Genomic DNA, 21,033 nt, shown 5'->3' with positions numbered 1-21,033 from the left:
AGGCAGAACGACAGATTTGTACCTTGTCAGCTCGGGGGTTTGAACTTGCAACCTTCCGGTTACTAGTCCAACGCTCTAACCACTAGGCTACCCTAGTGTCCCGTTGGTAGGATAATCTTAATCGTAGGTCATCCATTTAATTTTCCAATTAGCAAGAAGAATGGAAGGCAATGGGGGAGTATACTTGCTCGCCTCCGGATTCTCAGAAGGGTGTTTCCGGAGTCTTTTCTTCACAGAAAAGGTGTGGATCTGGGCCTGTTCCAGTGAAAGCAGGATATTCTTCTCGTGGGACTCGTTAAAGGGAAAAGTTTCTTCCAGTCCGCGGTGATAATTGCTTTTCTGGTGTCCATAAGTTATTTTTGGTCATAGGAGATGGTAGCAGCAACATTATGTACACAATACGTTTTTTGTTAAACAAGTTAAGCAAAAAAAATAGCACAATTGGTTGGGTGAATGAAAAACGTCATCAATGTTCTTCGGGGCCATCTTATAGACTCAATCATTGGCCGCTTTAATAAATGGATCACTAGTCACTAAATAATGCCACTTTGATAATGTTTACATATTTATTGGACGCCAACCGCCATTAAACATCGAAGAAGACAAAGACCGAAGAAGCCTGAAGGAGGTGATTACTGGAAACGAACTCGGGTTGCCCTTTATCTGTGGAATAGTAGAGGAACTTGTATTTCAGGTCAAACAACAACCCAATGTTTATATCCCAGGACAAATTAGCTAGCTAAATTGCTATAATGTTCAATGCTTTTCGACCTGTTTCCAAATGAACATAGTTGGTTCAGAGTTCGTTTTGATATTTCCACCTGCGTGTACAGTTCGCATCTGTTGTGGTTGGACAAAATCAACATGCGCGCGCGATGACTGATGCACGTGAGCGGTCTGTCTGACGCGCAGTAGAAGCTCGCGGTCTGTTTCCGCTCATTCATTACGGCGCATTTTAATTCACGTTTGTTCACGTCCGTCATTCCCCCCACCAATTAGAGGAACAAATATCAGAATTGGGCTGCCTGTGTGAACTCAGCCATACGAGAGAGACCTTTTTTTTATTAGGTTGACCCCATTTTGCCATTTTGAAATCTAATACCATTCGCATTATATATGTATCTATGTTTATATAAGAACATATGTCTATTGTCACATGTCACCTTTGGCTGGAAAACTAACTAGAATGTATGTGAAATCTGATTATCTCAAATTTAAGTGTAAATTGATGTAATCTTAACCTGATGTTGCAAGTCACGCCCATCTTCCAGTTCAGGAAGTACGTTTTCAGTGCACTAGTTTTTTCTCCGTTGCATCTTCCGCCGCTGAGAATAATAATTCTGCTTCACCCTTTTGTGTCCACGAAATAAAGGTATGTCTTTCGGTATACTCTCTGCCATGCCTTTTAATCGAATGTGTCTTTCATTTCTCGTATGGAGATAACTGTTACTCGTTCTTTCTATTGCCGGGTGTTTTGTGCGTCATGATAAAGCCAAATGGAATATACCTTTACACAGTATTTGTTTATTAAATGTGATGGGGACTCACATTATGAAACAGTTTCCGGTGTGTAACTTGCCTAAACGGTTTTTTACCATTTTTATATATGGGTAATGATCTGGATCCAACTGTGTTTTTTTTTTGTGTGTCACGAATCGATAAATAATACTAAGTAACATGACGTCAATGATACTGTAAAGAAACAGGCAGGGAGCTGGTCTCGAACCCTCAACCTTCTGGCCCGAAGTCCAGCACGCCATCAACTGTGCCCCAAAAGTATGCTCAAGGGGTGAAGTCGATATCAGCACTCATAAACCCAGGGTCGTTACAATACATCTATCGTGAGGCTTGTCCAATTCTATCATCGGCATTCCTGGATGTGATTCAGCACTCAAGCAGCTGTCAATCTGCTAATGCTGTAGTACAAAGTTTGGAAAGCAATGTTTTAAAATCTCACTTACTGCTGAATTATATTAAATCCACAGCATAATACTTTTTTGACATATAGTTTAGTAATAAAGTATGACAGTGGTATTTTATTGAACCTTTATGTAACTAGGCAAGTCAGTTAAGAACATTCTTATTTACACTGACGGCCTACACTGGCCAAACCCTGGGCCAATTGTGCGCCGCCCTATGGTACTCCCAATCACGGCTGGTTGTGATACAGCCGGGATCGAAGTTGAACATTTGAAAAGAACAGTTGCTGAAGGGGCACTAGTCTCTTGTTGCATGTATTTATTAACCCCCTGTCTCTTTCTCCATTTATCCTTTCCCTCCCCCTCCCCTCTCTCTCACCTCTTCAGGTCCAGGATGTGTGGTATTTGGGCCTTGTTTGGCAGTGATGAGTGCATGTCGATTCAGTGCACCAACGCTATGAAGATCGCCCACCGGGGCCCAGACGCTTTTCGTTTTGAGAATGTCAACGGCTTCACAAACTGTTGCTTCGGCTTCCATCGCCTGGCTATAATAGACCAGCTGTATGGCATGCAACCCATCCGCATCAAGAAGTTCCCCTACCTGTGGCTTGTCTACAACGGGGAGATCTACAACCACCACACGGTATGTCTAGCCTGGAATCCACATTGTTTCACAAATCCCAGGCTCAATAGGTCTACAAACCCCACAGTAGTTATGGCCAATAGACACAAGGTATAGCCTGGGAATTGTGATGTGAAACTACGTGGATTCCAGGCTATACCTTGTGTCTATGGGCCATAACTACTGTGTGGTTTGTAGATCTCCTACCATAGCCTGGAATTTGTGACGTGAAACTAGGGTAGGAGATCTACAAACCACATAGTAGTTATGGCCCATAGACACATACGGTATAGCCTGGAATCCAAGCTTCTGGACCACAGGCAACTGTCGGTATTGAGATGGGACTAGGCCTCTGGGAACTGGACACGTTTTGGTGTGGAACATATTCAGTTTCTACTTGCTAGTCACGAAGCAGGGACATACTAACGTTAGTGGGTTGATGGCTTTAGGCCAGGCAACTCCTCTTTTCTTGAAAAGGCACTATCTTTTTGCCAAAGGGACTTAAAGTACCAGTCAAAAGTTAGGACACACCTACTCATTCAAGGGTTTTTCTTTATTTTGACTATTTTCTACATTGTAGAATAATAGTGAAGACATCAAAATATGATATGACGTTTTTGGCCTATATGATATCCGATATTTTCCTTGCCAAAAAAAAGATACCGATAACCAATAAACATATTTAGGGGCCTTTTAAGTGTTCTAGTACAGTTAAATAGTTTACACACACACATGGACACAGCGGTCTAAGCCACAGTCCCTGGTTCAAATCTAGGCTGTATCGCATCCGGCCGTGATTAGGAGTCCCATAGGGCGGTGCACAATTGGCCCATCGTCGGCCGGGGTAGGCGGTCATTGTAAATAGGAATTTGTTCTTAATAAATCCTCTTAAATATTGGCCCCTTTTTTCAATTTTCACCTAAAATGACATACCTAAATCTTAACTGCCTGTAGCTCAGGCCCTGAAGAAAGGATATGCATTTTATTGGTACCATTTGAAAGGAAACAGTTTGACATTTGTGGAAATATGAAAGGAATGTAGGAGAATATACCACATTAGATCTGGTAAAGAAAATGCAAATAAAAAAACTTTTTTTGTACCATCTCCTTTGAAATGCAAGAGAAAGGCCATAATGTACAGTTGTGGCCAAAAGTTTTCAGAATGACACATATATGAATTTTCACAGTCTGCTGCCTCAGTTTGAATGATGGCAATTTGCATATACTCCAGAATGTTATGAAGAGTGTTCTGATGAATTGCAATTAATTGCAAAGTCCCTCTTTGCCATGCAAATGAACTGAATACCCCAAAAAATATTTCCACTGCATTTCAGCCCTGCCACAAAAGGACCAGCTGACATGTCAGTGATTCTCTCGTTAACACAGGTGTGAGTGTTGACGAGGACAAGGCTGGTCATGCTGTCATGCTGATTGAGTTCGAATAACAGACTGGAAGCTTCAAAAGGAGGGTGGTGCTTGGAATCATTGTTCTTCCTCTGTCAACCATGGTTACCTGCAAGGAAACACGTGTCGTCATCATTGCTTTGCACAAGAAGGGCAAGGCTAGGATATTGCTGCCAGTAAGATTGCACCTAAATCAACCATTTATCGGATCATCAAGAACTTCAAGGAGAGCGGTTCAATTGTTGTGAAGAAGGCTTCAGGGCGCACAAGAAAGTCCAGCAAGCGCCAGGACCGTCTCCTAAAGTTGATTCAGCTGTGGGATTGGGGCACCACCAGTATAGAGCTTGCTCAGGAATGGCAGCAGGCAGGTGTGAGTGCATCTGCACGCACAGTGAGGCGAAGACTTTTGGAGGATGGCCTGGTGTCAAGAAGGGCAGCAAAGAAGCCACTTCTCTCCAGGAAAAACTTCAGGGACAGACTGATATTCTGCAAAAGGTATTTTTATTTTTTTATTTCACCTTTATTTAACCAGGTAGGCTAGTTGAGAACAAGTTCTCATTTGCGACCTGGCCAAGATAAAGCAAAGCAGTTCGACACATACAACAACAGAGTTATACATGGAATAAACAAACATACAATCAACAATACAGTAGAAAAATCTATATACAGCATGTGTAAATGAGGTAGGATTAGAGAGGTAAGGCAATAAATAGGCCATGGTGGCGAAGTCATTATAATATAGCAATTAAACACTGGAATGGTCGGATGTGCAAGTTGAGATACTGGGGTGCAAAGGAGCAAGATAAATAAATACAGTATGGGGACGAGGTAGATCTACAGATGAGATATGTACAGGTGCAGTGATCTGTCAGATGCTCTGACAGCTGGTGCTTAAAACTTCTTAGGGCTGCAATCCCGTTAACGGGAGCGATATGACAACAGCCAGTGAAAGTGCAGGGCGCCAAATTCAAAACAACATAAATCTCATAATTAAAAATCCTCAAACAGACATGTATTTTATACCGTTTTAAATGTAATCCTGTTGTTAATCCCACCACAGTGTCCGATTTTCAAGTAGGCTTTACAGCGAAAGCACCACAAACGATTATGTTAGGTCACCACCAACTCACAGAAAAACCCAGCCATTTTTTCAGCCAAAGAGAGGAGTCACAAAAAGCACAAATAGAGATAAAATGAATCACTAAACTTTGATGATCTTCATCAGATGACACTCATAGGACTTCATGTTACACAATACATGTATGTTTTGTTTGATAAAGTTCATATTTATATAAAAAATTCTCAGTATACATTGGTGCGTTACGTTCACTAGTTCCATAAACATCCGGGGATATTGCAGCGAGCCACATCATTTTAGAGAAATACTCATTACAAATGTCGATGAAAATATAATTGTTAGACATGGAAATATAGATATACCTCTCCTTAACTTGTTATGGCTGCAATCCCAATATCGGGATAAGTGTCATCAACAACCGCTGAATAGCATAGCGCTACATACAATAAATATTACTATAAATATTTGTATTCATGAAATCACAAGTGCAATATAGGAAAACACAGCATAGCCTTTTGTTAATCCACCTGTCGTGTCAGATTTTGAAATTATGCTTTACAGCGAAAGCAATCCAAGCGTTTAAGTTTATCGATCGCACGATAAAACATTAAGTACACTTAGCATCAGGTAGCTCGGTCACAAATCAGAAAAGCAATCAAATGAATCGTTTACCTTTCGATCTTCAGATGTTTTCACTCACGAGACTTCCAGTTACACAACAAATGTTCCTTTTGTTCCATAAAGATTATTTTTAGATCCAAAATAACGTGACAAACAAGCAGAGGTATGTTCAGAAATCCACAGGAAAGAGCGGTCACGACAATGCAGACAAATTCCAAATAGTTTCCATAATGTCCACAGAAACAACTTTGATTTTCCTCAGGGTTTTGCCTGCAATATCAGTTCTGTTATACTCACAGACAATATTTTGACAGTTTTGGAAACTTTAGAGCATGTTCTATCCAATACTAATAATAATATGCATATATTAGCAACTGAGACTGAGGAGCTGGCCGTTTACAATGGGCACCTTTTCATCCAAGCTACTCAATACTGCCCCTGCAGCCATAAAAAGTTAATGCAACCGCTGTGTCAGATTTCAGAAAAAGCAAACCATGCAATAATCTGAGACAGTGCTCAGGAAAAAAAAAATTGTCCGCCATGTTGGAGTCAACAGAAATCAGAAATAACATTATAAATATTCCCTTACCTTTGATGATCTTCATCACAATGCACTCCCAGGAATCCTAGTTCCACAATAAATGTTTGATTTGTTCGATAATGTCCATTATTTATGTCCAAGTAGCTACTTTTGTTAGCACAGCCGAACGTCGGACGATAACTTCAAAAAGTTATATTACAGGTCGAAGAAACTTGTCAAACTAAGTATAGAATCAATCTTTAGGATGTTATCGTATATCTTCAATGTTCCAACCGGAGAATTCCTTTGTCTGAAGAAAAGCCTTGGAACGCAGGTCGCTATCATGTGAAATGAGCGTGACCAGGACCTGGCTCTCTGCCAGACCACTGACTCAAACCGCTCCCATCCGGCCCCACATCACAGTAGAAGCCTCATTCAAGTTTCTAAAGACGGTTGACATCTAGTGGAAGCTTTAGGAAGTGCAACATAACCAATATCCCACTGTGTATTCAATAGGGGCTGGGTTGAAATTGACCATCCTCAGATTTCCCACTTCCTGTTTGGATTTCTTCTCAGGTTTTTGCCTGCCATATGAGTTCTGTTATACTCACAGACATAATGCAAACAGTTTTAGAAACTTCAGTGTTTTCTATCCAATACTAATAATAATATGCATATATTAGCAACTGGGACTGAGGAGCAGGCCAATTTGTTGAGTAGGGTGTTGGAGGCCACAGAAGGGGAGTTGTATGGCATTGAAGCTCATCTGGAAGTTAGCCAACACAGTGTCCAAAGAAGGGCCAGAGGTATACAGAATGGTGTTGTCTGCGTAGAGGTGGCTCAAAGAAGCACCAGCAGCGAGAGCGACATCATCGATGTATACAGAAAAGAGTGTCGGGCCCGAGAATTGAACCCTGTGGCACCCCCATAGAGACTGCCAGAGGTCCGGACAGCAGGCCCTCCGATTTGACATACTGAACTCTATCGGAGAAGTAGTTGGTGAACCAGGCGAGGCAATCATTTGAGAAACCAACGGATTGGACTGCTGAGGACTGGGGTAAAGTCATTTTCTCTGATGAATCCCTCTTCCGATTGTTTGGGGCATCCGGAAAAAAAGCTTGTCCAGAGAAGACAAGGTGAGCGCTACCATCAGTCCTGTGTCATGCCAACAGTAAAGCATCCTGAGACCATTCATGTGTGGGGTTGCTTCTCAGCCAAGGGAGTGGGCTCACTCACAATTTTACCTAAGGACACAGCCATGAATCAGGAATGGTACCAACACATCCTCTGAGAGCAACTTCTCCTAACCATTCAGGAACAGTTTGGTGACAAACAATGCCTTTTCCAGCATGATGGAGCACCTTGCCATAAGGAAAAAGTGATATCTAAGTGTCTTGGGGAACAAAACTTTGATATTTTGGGTCCATGGCTAGGAAACTCCCCAGACCTTAATCCCATTGAGAACTTGTGGTCAAGCCTCTAGAGGTGGGTGGACAAACAAAACCCCACAAATTCTAACAAGCTCCAAGCATTGATTATGCAAGAATGGGCTGCCATCAGTCAGGATGTGGCCCAGAAGTTAATTAACAGCATGCCAGGGCGGATTGCAGAGGTCTTGAAAAAGAAGGGTCAACACTGCAAATCTTGACTCTTTGCATCAACTTAATGTAATTGTCAATAAAAGCCTTTGACACTTATGAAATGCTTGTAATTTTACTTCAGTATTCCATAGTAACATCTGACAAAAATATCTAAAGTCACTGAGGCAGCAAACTTTGGAAATTAATATTTGTGTCTTTTGGCCACGACTGTATTATTCCAGCCCAGGTACAATTTAGATATTGGCCACTAGATGGCAGCAGTGTATGCAAAGTTTTAGTCTGATCCAATGAACCTTTGCATTTCTGTTCAAAGTTTTACTGCCCAAATGTGCCTAATTTGTTTATTAATAACTTTTCTTGTTCAAAACTGTGCACTCTCCTCAAACAATAGCATGGTATTCTTTCACTGTAATAGCTACTGTGAATTGGACAGTGCAGTTAGATTAACAAGAATTTAAGCTTTCTGCCATTATCAGGTATGGCTATGTCCTGGGAAATGTTCTTGTTACTCACAACCTCATGCTAATCACATTAGTCTACGTTAGCTCAACCGTCCAGCAGCGGACCCACCAATCCTGAAGAAGTTGTTCATCTGACTTGCCTAGTTAAATAAAGTTTACACACACACCACACTAACCAAAAAGTTATTTTGTTGGTATTTACATATGTCCCCATTTACTAGTAAAACATAATCAAAACCTATTTCTTTCACTTACTTGCTGTGCGGTTTCATTCATTTGTTCAGTCGTTTCATTCTAAACCAGGATTCATCATACTATGTAACGCCGTTTGGGTGTTTGCGTGTCAAATAACACTGTTTGACATGTCAAATAACACTGTTTGACATGTCAAATAACACTGTTTGACATGTCAAATAACACTGTTTGACCAATCAAGACCTGAATATGACTGCATATCCCAATAATTTAATGCATTATTTTTTACGTAGTTATTACACGCCCTCGTATTTCATATGTCACAACTATTCATCGATACATATGCTATGATGCTGGTAAAGTTGTCTCGCGCATCTACAGTGCTGGTCATAAAAAAAAGCTATCTAGCTCTTGGATGCAAACAATGTTCTTCCACAAAAACATAGCAAAATGACATCTGTTTCCATAGCTATAGTAAGCAAAATTTTAACAAGGCACACCTGTTAATTGAAATGCATTCCAGGTAACTACCAAGAGTGTGCAAAGCTGTCATCAAGACAAAGGGTGGCTAATTTGAAGATTCTCAAATCTATAATATATTTTGATTTAACACTTTTTTTTGGTTGAGTAGGTGTGTCCTAACTTTTGACTGGTACCAGTGTGTGGCCAAAGAAGTTTAGGCAATCTTTTGTTCATGTGAGTTTGAGACCCAGGAGCGAAGATAGTAGGAAGATCATATTGATAATGGTTTTCTCTGTCTTTAAAAACAATGCACTAACTTATTATATTGCACATCTTATGTACCCTGGGTTTGTTGGATTTGATTGTGCATACCCTTCCTACAATCCATTGTGATTATCAGCCTGTATGTCATGAGCATGTACACTCCCCTATGTATTTATGTGGACAGTGAAGCTGAAACTTTTCACTAGGCTCTATACGCCACCTTTTTATTTTAGGTTATTTTCATACATATCTGTTGTACCGTTTAGATAATGAAGAGTGACCGCAATTACATTTTATAATACCTGGCAACCTTTCCTATCCTTTGTAGGAGACATGGACCTAGCTAATTTCACAACTCCATAAACCAACCCAAATGACAATATATCACCTTTTTAAAAACTTTTAGTTTGAATATATCTTTGTTTCTTTTTGTTATTTGATTATATTACTGAAATTCTATATCATGCCTGCTTTAAGTCTGATATTGGGATGGGGGGATCTGTGTGTATTCTGTTGGAGTGGGTTTAATGTGGTAGGGGATCTGTGTGCGTTTTGCCCTCTGCCCATTTGAGAGGGAACTAAATGACAAATGAGAAAGTAACAGAAGCATAAATAGCATACCCCCCAACTGAAAATGCTAACGGCCCCTGTTATTTGTTGTAGTGAGAGGATGGGATGTTCTGGTGGCATGATCTTTGTCACTCATCATTATTTAAGATTTCAATCATGATTATCTGTAATCATGGTATCATCCACATTAATGTAGAAGTGTTGCGAAACAATTCCATTGTTAATTGCAATAAAAGTGATTCCAAAATGACACTACATTATTTACTATTAATTTCTATTGGGCACAAACTGCAAATGCATCCAAGTTTGTAGTCACAAGCTTGGTGCAGTCATTACGTGCTAGGAATATGGGACCAAATACTATACTTTTGACAATTTAATAAACTATAAAAAATGTGTCCAAATACATATGACCCCTTCAAATGGGGAGACAACATACATAAGGCACATTAATTTCTAATCGGTAAAACAGATATGTATGAAAATACCTTCAAATAAAAGGTGGTGTTCTGTCGCCTCATAGAAAACATTTCATCTCAAATCCAAAATGCTGGAGTATTGAGGCAAAAAAATGGTGCTTCACTGTACAAATTTTTATTTATTTACCTTTATTTAACCAGGTAGGCAAGTTGAGAACAAGTTCTCATTTACAATTGCGACCTGGCCAAGATAAAGCAAAGCAGTTCGACAGATAAAACGACACAGAGTTACACATGGAGTAAAAACAAACATACAGTCAACAATGCAGTATAAACAAGTCTATATACAATGTGAGCAAATGAGGTGAGAAGGGAGGTAAAGGCAAAAAAGGCCAAGATGGCAAAGTAAATACAATATAGCAAGTAAAATACTGGAATGGTAGTTTTGCAATGGAAGAATGTGCAAAGTAGAAATAAAAAAATAATGGGGTGCAAAGGAGCAAAATAAATAAATAAATAAAAATTAAATACAGTTGGGAAAGAGGTAGTTGTTTGGGCTAAATTATAGGTGGGCTATGTACAGGTGCAGTAATCTGTGAGCTGCTCTGACAGTTGGTGCTTAAAGCTAGTGAGGGAGATAAGTGTTTCCAGTTTCAGAGATTTTTGTAGTTCGTTCCAGTCATTGGCAGCAGAGAACTGGAAGGAGAGGCGGCCAAAGAAAGAATTGGTTTTGGGGGTGACTAGAGAGATATACCTGCTGGAGCGTGTGCTACAGGTGGGAGATGCTATGGTGACCAGCGAGCTGAGATAAGGGGGGACTTTACCTAGCAGGGTCTTGTAGATGACATGGAGCCAGTGGGTTTGGCGACGAGTATGAAGCGAGGGCCAGCCAACGAGAGCGTACAGGTCGCAATGGTGGGTAGTATATGGGGCTTTGGTGATAAAACGGATTGCACTGTGATAGACTGCATCCAATTTGTTGAGTAGGGTATTGGAGGCTATTTTGTAAATGACATCGCCAAAGTCGAGGATTGGTAGGATGGTCAGTTTTACAAGGGTATGTTTGGCAGCATGAGTGAAGGATGCTTTGTTGCGAAATAGGAAGCCAATTCTAGATTTAACTTTGGATTGGAGATGTTTGATATGGGTCTGGAAGGAGAGTTTACAATCTAACCAGACACCTAAGTATTTGTAGTTGTCCACGTATTCTAAGTCAGAGCCGTCCAGAGTAGTGATGTTGGACAGGCGGGTAGGTGCAGGTAGCGATCGGTTGAAGAGCATGCATTTAGTTTTACTTGTATTTAAGAGCAATTGGAGGCCACGGAAGGAGAGTTGTATGGCATTGAAGCTTGCCTGGAGGGTTGTTAACACAGTGTCCAGAGAAGGGCCGGAAGTATACAGAATGGTGTCGTCTGCGTAGAGGTGGATCAGGGACTCACCAGCAGCAAGAGCGACCTCATTGATGTATACAGAGAAGAGAGTCGGTCCAAGAATTGAACCCTGTGGCACCCCCATAGAGACTGCCAGAGGTCCGGACAGCAGACCCTCCGATTTGACACACTGAACTCTATCAGAGAAGTAGTTGGTGAACCAGGCGAGGCAATCATTTGAGAAACCAAGGCTGTCGAGTCTGCCGATGAGGATATGGTGATTGACAGAGTCGAAAGCCTTGGCCAGATCAATGAATACGGCTGCACAGTAATGTTTCTTATCGATGGCGGTTAAGATATCGTTTAGGACCTTGAGCGTGGCTGAGGTGCACCCATGACCAGCTCTGAAACCAGATTGCATAGCAGAGAAGGTATGGTGAGATTCGAAATGGTCGGTAATCTGTTTGTTGACTTGGCTTTCGAAGACCTTAGAAAGGCACGGTAGGATAGATATAGGTCTGTAGCAGTTTGGGTCAAGAGTGTCCCCCCCTTTGAAGAGGGGGATGACCGCAGCTGCTTTCCAATCTTTGGGAATCTCAGACGACACGAAAGAGAGGTTGAACAGGCTAGTAATAGGGGTGGCAACAATTTCGGCAGATAATTTTAGAAAGAAAGGGTCCAGATTGTCTAGCCCGGCTGATTTGTAGGGGTCCAGATTTTGCAGCTCTTTCAGAACATCAGCTGAATGGATTTGGGAGAAGGAGAAATGGGGAAGGCTTGGGCGAGTTGCTGTTGGGGGTGCAGTGCTGTTGTCCGGGGTAGGAGTAGCCAGGTGGAAAGCATGGCCAGCCGTAGAAAAATGCTTATTGAAATTCTCAATTATGGTGGATTTATCAGTGGTGACAGTGTTTCCTATCTTCAGTGCAGTGGGCAGCTGGGAGGAGGTGTTCTTATTCTCCATGGACTTTACAGTGTCCCAGAACTTTTTTGAGTTAGTGTTGCAGGAAGCAAATTTCTGCTTGAAAAAGCTAGCCTTGGCTTTTCTAACTGCCTGTGTATAATGATTTCTAGCTTCCCTGAACAGCTGCATATCACGGGGGCTGTTCGATGCTAATGCAGAACGCCATAGGATGTTTTTGTGTTGGTTAAGGGCAGTCAGGTCTGGGGAGAACCAAGGGCTATATCTGTTCCTGGTTCTAAATTTCTTGAATGGGGCATGTTTATTTAGGATGGTTAGGAAGGCATTTTTAAAAAATATCCAGGCATCCTCTACTGACGGGATGAGATCAATATCCTTCCAGGATACCCCGGCCAGGTCGATTAGAAAGGCCTGCTCGCAGAAGTGTTTCAGGGAGCGTTTTACAGTGATGAGTGGCGGGCGTTTGACCGCTGACCCATTACGGATGCAGGCAATGAGGCAGTGATCGCTGAGATCTTGGTTGAAGACAGCAGAGGTGTATTTAGAGGGGAAGTTGGTTAGGATGATATCTATGAGGGTGCCCGTGTTTAAGGTTTTGGGGAGGTACCTGGTAGGTTCATTGATAATTTGTGTGAGATTGAGGGCATCAAGTTTAGATTGTAGGATGGCTGGGGTGTTAAGCATGTTCCAGTTTAGGTCGCCTAGCAGCACGAACTCTGAAGATAGATGGGGGGCAATCAGTTCACATATGGTGTCCAGAGCACAGCTGGGGGCAGAGGGTGGTCTATAGCAGGCGGCAACGGTGAGAGACTTGTTTTTAGAGAGGTGGATTTTTAAAAGTAGAAGTTCAAATTGTTTGGGTACAGACCTGGATAGTAGGACAGAACTCTGCAGGCTATCTTTGCAGTAGATTGCAACACCGCCCCCTTTGGCAGTTCTATCTTGTCTGAAAATGTTGTAGTTTGGAATTAAAATGTCTGAGTTTTTGGTGGTCTTCCTAAGCCAGGATTCAGACACAGCTAGAACATCCGGGTTGGCAGAGTGTGCTAAAGCAGTGAATAGAACAAACTTAGGGAGGAGGCTTCTAATGTTAACATGCATGAAACCAAGGCTATTACGGTTACAGAAGTCGTCAAAAGAGAGCGCCTGGGGAATAGGAGTGGAGCTAGGCACTGCAGGGCCTGGATTCACCTCTACATCGCCAGAGGAACATAGGAGGAGTAGAATAAGGGTACGGCTAAAAGCTATGAGAATTGGTCGTCTAGAACGTCTGGAACATAGAGTAAAAGGAGGTTTCTGGGGGCGATAAAATAGCATCAAGGTATAATGTACAGACAAATGTATGGTAGGATGTGAATACAGTGGAGGTAAACCTAGGTATTGAGTGATGAAGAGAGAGATATTGTCTCTAGAAACATCGTTGAAACCAGGAGATGTCATTGCATGTGTGGGTGGTGGAACTAATAGGTTGGATAAGGTATAGTGAGCAGGACTAGAGGCTCTACAGTGAAATAAGCCAATAAACACTAACCAGAACAGAAATGGACAAGACATATTGACATTAAGGAGAGGCATGCTTAGTCGAGTGATCAAAAGGGTCCGGTGAGTGGAGAGGTTGGTTGGTGATTTAGACAGCTAGCCAGGGCATCGGTAGCAAGCTAGCATAGGATGGAGGTCTGTTGTTAGCTACCTCTTGCGTTCCGTCAGTAGATTAGTGGGGTTCCGTGTGGTAGAGGGGATTAATCCAAATCACACAACAACAAAAATAAAAACAATAGATATAGTTATAGAGGCCCAAGAAGAAAACATAATAATAAAAAATAAAAAAATATATATATAAAAAAAATTGTCCGATTGTCTATTCAGATAGCAGCCGGTAAGACAGCTAACGGTTAGCAGGCCGCAGATGGGCGTTCAGGTAACGTCGCGACGGAGGAGCCAGCCGAATAACTCCTTCGGGTAGATAACGTCGGCAGTCCAGTTGTGAAGGCCCGGTGGGGCTCCGCGAAAGCAGTAAAACGGGTCCGGATAGGTGACTGCAGCCCAGGTGTGATTGATGGAACTCAGGAGTGATTGACGGAGCTTGCTAGCTCCGGAATAATTGATGTTTGCTCCGGAATCGACGAAGGCCGATAGTCACACGGATAGCAGCTAGCTAGCTGTGAGATCCGGGTATGAATGTCCAGAGAGCAGTCGAAATCCAGGGACATGGAGAGAAAAATTGGTCCGGTATGTTATAAATAAATATGTAGGGGAGTGTATGTCATGAGCATGTATGACCACTTGTAATGTCTTATCTCATAATAACGCTGATACTTTTCTTCATATTTGTCCTTCTTTAGCTGAAGAAGCAGTTTGAGTTTACGGACTACCAGACCAAAGTAGACGGTGAGATCCTGCTTCACCTGTACGAGCGGTTCGGCATTCAGAAGATGGCGACCCTATTGGACGGCGTGTTTGCCTTCATCCTCCTGGACACAGCCAATAGGAAAGTGTTCCTGGGGAGGGATACGTATGGTGTGCGGCCCATGTTCAAACTACTGACCGACAACGGCTTCCTGGCTGTGAGCTCTGAGGCTAAAGGTGAGGGGGGACTACTTACTTGACATCTCATTTGGGGTTGAGTGGTTTTAGTTGCTACACAAGTGGATTAAAGAACAATCCCTATTCAGAATAGAATTAACTTTAATGTTTGCGTAAAAAATATATATATTGTGTAATTGCAAAAACGGCTCAATTCTATTGCTATGCAACTGAAATTCAATTAGTAAAGTACAATGTAACAGCTTGTTAAAGATGATAGTAGTGTCTAATGATAGTGTTACTACACGTTTAACAACAACGTCATGTAAAGTGTTACCATGTTAGTTGTTAAACATGTATTGTGTGTTTGTTCCCAGGTCTGACTGATATCACCCACTCCATGTCTTCTCCTCCTAAGATCACTCCGTTCCTCCCGGGGCACTTTGAGGTGTTTGACCTGAAGCCCACTGGGAAGGTAGAGTCTATTCAGATGGACCGCTTCCACTACTGCACCCAGGAGCCCAGCCACGCTGTCTATGACACGGTAGAAATGCTACCCTCCGGTACGCACACACACACACACACACATCCATAGTATTTCCATAACGTCAGCATCTTGATTGACAGCAACCATAATGTGGGTCAAGGTTACTGATTATGTAATAGTACCACTACCTGTAGCTAGCTATCAGTGAAAGGTGATACATGTTGTTTGACACCTAAGATGAAGGGAGGAATGGCTTACTGATTATTGTTTCAGGATGTACGTTTTTGGTATTGAGGGTATTGCCATGAATGAAGCCTCTTGTCCAACTGAAATCATTGTAGTCACTGACAATAGGAGTTGGATGTGTAGTATGTCGGAGTTGATTTGCCGGTCCTTAACCATTCAGTTGACCGGTCCCTGTGTGATGACAGTAAGATCTCTTGCTGTCTTCTGTAGGTTTTGTCCCAGAGACAGTGAAGAGCAACATTCGGTTGTTGTTTGAGAACGCTGTCCGGAAACGCCTCATGGCCCACAGGAGGATCGGCTGTCTTCTCTCAGGTACAAATAATGGCTATTGCAGAGTATTTTTGTCTTCTTTGTGTAGTGTCACACATGGAATCTTGCGTAAGTAATGCTTCAGATCTGTTACTTGTCTTTTTTCACTTATGCTTGTCTGTGCAAATACATTATAATACTTGCTAATTATCATTACACCAAAGGTCAAATTACATGTTTGATAAGCTAGTAAATCATGTTCATGACTGTTACTATATATTTCTACCAGGTGGTCTGGACTCCAGTCTGGTGGCAGCTATGCTGGTCAAACTGGCCAAAGAGGAGAAGTTGAAGTACCCCATCCAGACCTTTGCTATCGGGGCTGAAGACAGCCCAGACATCCTGGCTGCTCGCATGGTGAGAGGCTCCCTCCAGCCTCCATAGAGAGACTGCATTATAATAATAATGATTATGATATTGTGATGAACAGTTTGTGTAGGTTAGGTCTTAGCAGCATGATTCGACACTTCCACACTCCATCCCCCAGGGGGCAGCAGCAACCGTGTCTAGGTACTCTGTCTAGCCTTGATAAAGCGCAATCAGGTGCAGGCGGAATCCTTCAGAGGTGGCCGTAGAGCCTGCCGGCCTTTGTTTTTTTTGTTTGATATCTTTAGTTTTGGAGCGGCTTTAGAAGTTTATTTTTGTAAGTATCTATGTTGTTCACCCTTTTCAACAACAAACAATAATCATTTTGGGCTAGCCAACCCATAAGAGTCAGGACGGAGCCGGCCCTGGATCCTGGTAAGTTTGCTGTCTCCTGGGCACATGTACATACAACACGGTCCTCATACGCTGATTTCTCACATAGATGCACACCTTAAATCTAGGACTCCTAGACTTAGCTAGTGCAACAATATTAGCAGGCTAGTCAATTGGTTTCATAACAGTATAACGTCATAATCAGTAATAGCTCACAGGCCATTACAAATGAGCGTTTCAATTAATACAGAAATAACAATAGAATACAAATATAATGATAAATACTCCTTTGTGTAGCCGCTTGTGAACTCACTGCTCCCTCTTGGTCAGGCCGTAATTGGAAAAGAGAATTATCTTAAGTTGAAGGCAATAAATAGATAATACGTGAATGAATGTCTTGGTGAATGTCTCGTGGTGTTCCAGGTGGCGTCGTACATCGGCAGTGAGCACCACGAGGTCAACTTCACCCCTGAGGAAGGTTTCAAAGCCGTGGAGGAGGTCATCTTTCACCTGGAGACCTATGACATCACCACCATACGCGCCTCTGTCGGTGAGAGAACACTATCCCGTCTTACATCAACCTCAATCTCCAAACACCAAGCAGAAGTGCTGTCCCACTTAAGCTAAATGAATAGGCTACGAGGGTGACGCATTTGTGAAATACCTAGAAACTAGACAGTTTTGTTGTACCTTCTCAATGTGCCCACTGACCTGGACAAAGGGAGTCTGGTCAGGCTGCATACCTTTTCCTTCTGATTGGCTGTTTTGAATCTTAGTGGAATCCTGGGAGATTAGTGAGTGTGGCCTACTTCAACTCAATCCTGTTTCCAATAATCTTTTCTCATTTTGCAGGCATGTACCTAGTGTCAAAGTACATCCGTGAGAAGACTGACAGCGTGGTGATTTTCTCTGGGGAGGGCTCTGATGAGCTGACACAGGGGTACATCTACTTCCACAAGGTAAGTTTGTTGCACATCAGAGATGTCATTCTCTCTCACTCACCAATTTCCATGTACCAGTCAGGGTTGTGCTGAATGCAGCAGTCAATTCAGGAAGTGCATGAATAAATAAAAAAAATGGAAATAAAAAGGAAATTTGTGGTTAGACTAAATTGAAAATGGAATTGAACCCAACCCTGGAACCAGTTGTTATGTCTGGGAATATGAACTGAGTTGTTGCTTCCTGCTCCAGGCTCCCACACCCAAGGCAGCAGCAGAGGAGAGTGTTCGTCTGATGAAGGAGCTCTACCTCTTTGATGTCCTGAGAGCCGACCGCACAACCGCTGCACATGGGCACGGGCATCTTCTTTTTCAATACATTCATTCCTTTTTACATCCTTTCCTCAAACTCATCAGACCACTATCTGCTCTCTTTCTTTTGAGAAGCCATAGATAATTACAGAAGATGTACGTTTTAAAGATGGCACCTAACTGACTTCCTCTTCTCTCCTCTACAGTCTGGAGCTGAGAGTGCCTTTCCTGGACCACAGATTCACAGCGTACTACCTCTCCCTGCCTGAGGAGATGAGGCAACCTAAGGTCAGTCTCCTCCGCCCCAATCACCATATCCTCACTCCCTATCCTGTAGATGTGGCTCTGATGAGATAATGGAGTATGAAAGTAATGTATTATTGCAAAAGTCTCTTGAGGGATTGTTGTCAGTGTTGTGTATCCAAATCAGAGTCCTTGAAGCAAATATCAGTTTCCAAACATGTAAAGGATTCCGGTGCTATAATTCCAAACACGGTTCAGTTTCACTAAGGGGTATATATGTGTGTGTGTAACCAGGATGGAGTGGAGAAGCACCTCCTCAGAGACTCATTTAAAGGTCTGAACCTGATCCCAGACGAGATCCTATGGAGACGTAAAGAGGCCTTCAGCGACGGAATGACTTCTGTCAAGAAGTCCTGGTACAACAGCCTGCAGGACCAAATGGAGTCTGAGGTACACACACACACACACACACACACACATGCATGCAGCAGGCACGCACGTACACACACAGGCACGCTGGCATACATGACATATGCACACACACATTCTGACTCCTTCTTTCTCTCCTCCAAGGTGAACGACTACGATCTGGAGAAAGCTCCTAAGACATTCCCGTTCCTCCCTCCCAGAACCAAAGAGGCGTACTTCTACCGCCAGGTGTTTGAGAAGCTTTACCCGGGCCAGGCTAAGTGGCTCAGCCACTACTGGATGCCCCGCTGGATCAATGCTACAGACCCCTCAGCCAGAACCCTCTCCATCTACAAGCCTGACAAAGACCAGTGATACAGAAACAAGTGGCTCTTTTCCATTACCCTCACTAGCGTAGCACTTAGAATGAAGCAGTCCATTGAGCATGCATGCATTATAAGTGGTATGCTAGTATGGATATTGGAACCTAGACCGTGTCAGCTGTCAATTACCCCTGTCACCATTACTACAACTCCTCTTCACAACAAACCTATCTAGAATTTGTCTCATGCTAGAGTTGTGACGATTGTGGGATTTTAGGGTAACAAATTGTAATTTTTGTTGAAAAATGTTTTTGACCTTGTAATGCATCTTTAGCTACTACATACCTAATGAATACAACACTGCTTTGGAACTTTGGAAATGAACCTGACCGTGCTGCTAGCAAAATGCTATTGGATAAACTATGTCTACTTGAATTTAAAGTTGAATCCCCTCTTCTCCTAAAATAAAGGCATTAAGACTATGATGAAAATGATTTATTCACAGTTATTGTCAGTTAGATGATTAGATGATAATTGTGCCAGGCCTATGCAGGAATCATCTAGTTCTTGGGATCAGTGTGAATTACAGTTACAGGGTCAGTTCTGATTTGGGGAAACTTGTTTCAGTAGGAATAGTCGATAATATTAGAAGACTGGAATGATGCTTAGTTAAATAAACAATGCTGTCGTTTATCTCGCTGGGGTTCAGTAGCACTACTACTGAAATGCTTTCATACATTATAGTACCATACCTAGATATGATTACATAATACAGATGTATATATAGATGTAAATTACATAAGCTTCAGACATAAGCCAAACCTTAACACAATTCTTAACCGTTCCTAATGAGTTCTGTTGGCAAAATATGTCTTTTCCTCTCATTCACATTATTATGAAGTTGAATGCATATAACAGGTAATGTAAAGATGTGTTTTTTTAAAGCCACTTACCCAGAGGTTAGATATAACCTGTGATTTCTGTCTGTTTGCCTCTGACCCAGACAGGAAGGAGGCAGCCTTTTAAAATAAAGTAAATGTTTCTTTCCTGCCTGCTGTAATTAGGTGACATTTGTCAGGTCCAGTTCTGTGCAGATGAGGCTGGGCTAATTGTAATGGCTGGAATGGAATAGTCCAAGGTGATTGCCATGTGTTTGATACTGTTCTGTTTATGCCATTCCAGCCATTACAATGAGCATGTCCTCCTTTAACTCCTCCCAAACTGACAGAGAGGTACCCTAATTGAACTAATTTACCTTTTAAACATCTTTTAAATGTCAGAACAGTTATGATGAAACTTAAGCTTTCATGCATTGATCAAGCCCCAAAGTTATCTTTCTTATTGAAAAGGAAAAGGCACAACATTCACAGTTTATTGAATCAACTATTGAATCAACTATTGAAAGCTTGATTGTTTGTCCTTCATCAGGATATGAATTTGAACATTTCTTACTCATTTTGTCTCCCCCACTGTTTTTGTTTTAACTTGTCATCATACTCATGTCATATGAGAAAGGCTAATGCTTCTGATGTGACTTAGCCATTCTGTACTTAATAAGTGGCCACACAAACTGATCAGACAGATAATGTACCTATCTGGAATAACGATGACAAAAGGACGAGGTGTTTGTTGCCCGTTACATACTGTCCTTTACTGGAGTGTGTTGTGTTAAAGAGAGCAAAGACCATGGCATGGCGTAATAATGGTCTATAAATCATTTTCACAAACGTTTACGTAAACTGTGCTATGCGTGTGTTCTTGCGTGAGCGTGTCATTAAGATAATGATAGAATGTGTAACAGATTGAATATCACGCTGGGAACAACATGAATCAATTGAAGATGAAACATGATTGGGACAGGCTGGTATAATGGGTTCCATAAGGAAGCCCACTCAGACCAAAACAGGTTTGGATGCTAAACATATTGCATTGATTGCACTTTGTTTTCTGAACTGCAATCCATCTAGACTCTAGATGGAAATGTATGAAACTATAGCATTACATGTCTAAAGTGATAGTATCTATCTGCTGTATTAAACTGCTTCTGAAATAAATGTGCTCCACACCCTTGACAATATCTATCTCACTTGTTATTGTTTTGTTTTTTGTGTGGTCATGAT

General features: G+C 42.0%; 1 protein-coding gene across 2 annotated transcripts; it reads left to right on the top strand.

The window, feature by feature from the left end:
• The first annotated feature begins 950 nt into the window (after positions 1-950).
• On the top strand, positions 951-20,990 carry LOC109907366 (asparagine synthetase [glutamine-hydrolyzing]-like). Of its 2 annotated transcripts, XM_031793406.1 has the most exons (13): positions 1,267-1,372; positions 2,307-2,562; positions 3,928-4,440; positions 14,768-15,008; positions 15,326-15,511; positions 15,892-15,993; positions 16,220-16,347; positions 17,113-17,239; positions 17,542-17,648; positions 17,881-17,981; positions 18,146-18,227; positions 18,477-18,632; positions 18,756-20,990. In XM_031793406.1, exons 3-13 carry the CDS (start codon positions 4,300-4,302, stop codon positions 18,963-18,965), a joined length of 1,581 nt encoding a protein of 526 aa, XP_031649266.1. In that variant the 5' UTR covers positions 1,267-1,372; positions 2,307-2,562; positions 3,928-4,299; the 3' UTR covers positions 18,966-20,990. The 2 variants fall into 2 exon arrangements, with proteins under 2 accessions (XP_020360884.1, XP_031649266.1); XM_020505295.2 differs by lacking the exon at positions 3,928-4,440 and having other exon boundaries at positions 951-1,372.
• Positions 20,991-21,033: the final 43 nt, after the last annotated feature.

The sequence above is a fragment of the Oncorhynchus kisutch genome, linkage group LG17, assembly GCF_002021735.2.
Source record: "Oncorhynchus kisutch isolate 150728-3 linkage group LG17, Okis_V2, whole genome shotgun sequence".
NCBI lineage: Eukaryota > Metazoa > Chordata > Actinopteri > Salmoniformes > Salmonidae > Oncorhynchus > Oncorhynchus kisutch.
This window is presented reverse-complemented; position numbering and strand designations above follow the sequence as displayed.